Source organism: Impatiens glandulifera, chromosome 3, assembly GCF_907164915.1.
Source record: "Impatiens glandulifera chromosome 3, dImpGla2.1, whole genome shotgun sequence".
Classification (NCBI taxonomy): domain Eukaryota; kingdom Viridiplantae; phylum Streptophyta; class Magnoliopsida; order Ericales; family Balsaminaceae; genus Impatiens; species Impatiens glandulifera.
Genome location: NC_061864.1, coordinates 16,859,558 through 16,863,200, shown reverse-complemented (window position 1 = coordinate 16,863,200; position 3,643 = coordinate 16,859,558). Strand labels below are relative to the sequence as shown.

Genomic DNA, 3,643 nt, shown 5'->3' with positions numbered 1-3,643 from the left:
CCCAAAACCTAAACCTAAACACTAAGATGACTAAAACCCTAAACCATAGTTCGATTTTAGCATTCATTGAAGGTAAACGATAGAAAACGGGAAAAACTCACCTTCAATGCCTCGGGAGTTCGATGCCTCGGATAGTCGTTCGTTCGTTCTAGTCGATATGCAACCTTAGTTCGTTCTAGTCGTTCGATGCCTTGGATAGTCGTTCATTCTTCTTGGATCGTCGTCGGGGGCTCGGTTAGTCGTCGTGGGCTTGGTTAGTCGTCGGAGGAGAGGTGGTGTTTGGGGGAGGATCGTGGTCGTCGTCGTCGTCGGGTGTTTGGAAGAGGAAGAAACTGGGGATGAGGGAAGATGAGAGGGAGGGAAGAAAAGAAACTAAAAGGTTGATTTTTTTAATTTGAGGGCAAAGGAGTCTTTTGACATAGGCAAAATGTTATATTTGAAAATTTTATTTGGCCTATGCTAAGTTTGAAAATAAACCTCTTATGAGGGTTATTTCGTCAAATTTCCCTTTAACAATTAGTATATTTAAAAAAATATATATGATTCTATGTCCATACAAATAAGGGATTTCTGACCGGAATCAATTGTGTGGTGTATAAAGTTCCAATTTCTATCAAATGAATAATTTGGAGTTTCAAGCCGCCATAGATAAACTCAATCGGCCGCCAAAGCTTGAATCTTGATGCAGAACCCATTGCTTCAACCAGGTTTCTTCAATCTCTAAATATGTCATGATGGTGCGATTTGCCATATATACTCGTTAATTTCTCGATTTCTCTTTCTTTTCCTGTTTTATAACTATCTTTTTAGTTTCAAATTGATCCACTCTTCTCGTAGAACTCAACTGGATTTCGTAGATGCATTCATGCACGCAATTACGTACTTATTCTTCGATAGTAAATTAAATTTTGCTTTCAAAATGTAGTCAGATGAATTCAGCATCTGAAAATTGCTTTTCGTTTTGATTTGATATGAGCTAGGGTCTAGGGTTAGGGTTTGAAAGTATTTGTGTGTTGATCACTTGAGAAATTGGCAATTGACAGAGTCGAGAATGGAGGAGGCTGTGGGGACATCGACTGATCAATCTGTTGTTTTCTCATTGGAAAAGCTTTCAAACATTAAATCAATGGCTATCAACATTTACAATAGCAAACCGATCTCACATTGGATTCAATTTCTCTTAAGCTGTGCTGCAATGCTCATCGCCTTCCCTGCTTCAAGCATCCTGTCTCGTGTTTATTACTCCGATGGCGGTCAAAGCAAATGGATCATTTCATGGGCATCAGTCGCAGGATGGCCTCTAACCGTTTTGTTCCTTTTACCTTCATACTTTTTCAGTAAAAAGACTCCAACTCCATTAAACTATAAGCTATTACTTTCTTACATCGTTTTGGGATTGTTAAGTGCAGCAGACAATCTCATGTACGCTTATGCCTACGCTTATCTCCCTGCATCAACAGCTTCTCTTTTAGCCTCATCCTCCTTAGCTTTCTCAGCTCTATTCGGTTATTTCATCGTTCACAATCGAATAAACATTTCCACATTAAACGCCATCTTCATCATCAGTGTGGCTGTAATCATAATCGGATTAGATTCTGATTCAGACAGGTATGGAAACGTGACAGACAGCGAATACATAATCGGTTTTGTCATGGACATTTTGGGATCAGCTCTGCACGGACTCATATTCGCCCTTTCTGAGCTGGTTTTCGTGAATCTATTGGGAAGAAGATCTTTCCATGTGGTGTTAGAACAGCAGGCAATGGTATCCCTTTTTGCATTTGTTTTCACTACTGTGGGAGTTGTGGTGAATAATGATTTCAAGGGAATGGTTTCGGAGGCTAAGAGTTTTGTGGGGGGAGAATCCGCGTATTGGTTAGTCTTGGTTTGGAGTTGCGTTACGTTTCAGGTTGGGGTATTGGGTGGGACTGCGGTGCTTTATTTGGCGTCGACGGTTATGGCAGGGGTGCTTAATGCGGTTAGGGTTCCGATAACGAGTATTGCTGCAATTATATTGTTGCATGATCCTATGAGTGGGTTCAAAATTCTTTCTTTGGTTATAACATTTTGGGGATTTTGTTGTTATATTTATGGTGGTTATATGGATAGTAATAAGGATGATGATCATAATAAAAAGGATTTAGAAGATAGGGTTTGAATATATTTAACATATGGAACATTTGAAAGCTATTGTTTATTGATGCATATGGTGGTGGTTGTGTACTGTCAATTCTCAACTTGTGTAAAGATCAACATTATTTGTTTGTATTGATGTTGTAATTATTTATATTCTACATATAATTGATAATGGTGGATCATTGGTAAAACCGTGGGGTTTGCTTCATAAATGAAAGTGAGATTGAAAAGAATATGCATTTGGATTGAATGGTGAACAATTAATTCTATTATTGAAAAGGTGGGTTAAATCCTAAATTTTTTTAATGTTTTTATTTATATTTTTTATAATTGGATCATCCAATTTGGATGTATAGACTAATTTAGGATTTAGAGTTAGTTGAACTTGAATTTATTGTCCTAAATTATATAAGGGAAAGGATAAACTCAACGAATTATCAATGAAAGTAAGGTCAAGAATTCTACGTGGCATATGAGAGAGAAATAAATTCGGTATAAATCTAAAATAAAACCCAAAACGCTTCAATTATTTCTCTCTCTGAAACTTCTACGGCAAAAATTTTCTCTCAACCAAACTCTAGCGCATTGTATCGTTTTTACAGATCTAGTTATTTAACAATATTGTTCAATTCGTTTTTTTATGTCACAAACTGTTTTATCTTTCAGAAAACTAGTACTGAAGCACCGTACCTGAACAACGCACTAGATGAAACACTGAGCCTGAACAAATCCCCCATGTTGAACCTGAAAGGTACCCGATTGTTGGTGCAAATGTTTAGGGTTTAGGGTATAGAAAATGTACATTTCGATGTCCAGAAAATAGAATTTCAGGGGAAATGTCCTAAAATATCCCGAAATTACCATTTTGGGACCAGAAGCCACCATTTCAGATCCCAAAATTACTATTTTAAGACCATAAATCAAAATTTCGAGTCCTGAAACTATCATTTCGGGACCATAAACCACCATTTCGGGTCCTAAATTTAACATTATACTAACTATGAAGATATCAACATCATTAATTACTTAATCTTCTCATCATCTTCATTTTGCAAAAATGAACCCCATAATGATTTCATCTCGGTTATCTACTTTGACATAGTCAAAGTAAGATTGATTTTTTAGCTTTTTCTTAATCATATACCGAGATTGAAGGCGTGCCATAATTTTTGTAGTCCGCTGGGAATTTTTTAGCTTGTTCTTAATCATATACCGAGATTTTTTTGACTACTTGATTGTCTTTTTCTTTAACCACCAATTATGGTCTTTTTATAACACTAATCACCATTTGTAAACGATTTTCCTTTTCGTGTACCACCACTTCAGGTGTTTTTTCATTTACATTTTCATTTTTTGCAGTGGGTGTTCGATCTTTGAAGTATTTGTGCATGGCATCCCTAAGACGTTTATCATTGTTCATGTATTTATTTAAGATGTGGATCGAATTGTCATACAATGGCGATGTGTCCCATCCGACACTTAATTCTGTCAACACTTTTGTGTTTTG

General features: G+C 36.6%; 1 protein-coding gene across 2 annotated transcripts; it reads left to right on the top strand.

The window, feature by feature from the left end:
* Nucleotides 1-567: 567 nt before the first annotated feature.
* LOC124929398 (probable purine permease 5) lies at nucleotides 568-2,205 on the top strand. Of its 2 annotated transcripts, none has more exons than XM_047469749.1 (2): nucleotides 568-707; nucleotides 1,044-2,205. In XM_047469749.1, exons 1-2 carry the CDS (start codon nucleotides 683-685, stop codon nucleotides 2,156-2,158), a joined length of 1,140 nt encoding a protein of 379 aa, XP_047325705.1. In that variant the 5' UTR covers nucleotides 568-682; the 3' UTR covers nucleotides 2,159-2,205. The 2 variants fall into 2 exon arrangements, with proteins under 2 accessions (XP_047325705.1, XP_047325706.1); XM_047469750.1 differs by having other exon boundaries at nucleotides 654-737.
* The last annotated feature ends 1,438 nt before the right edge of the window (nucleotides 2,206-3,643 follow it).

Coding starts and splice junctions, on each gene's coding strand:
- LOC124929398 (XM_047469749.1), top strand. CDS start 683: ATGCAGAACCCATTGCTTCAACCAG. Junction 708..1,043: donor GAACCCATTGCTTCAACCAG/GTTTCTTCAATC, acceptor GGCAATTGACAG/AGTCGAGAATGGAGGAGGCT.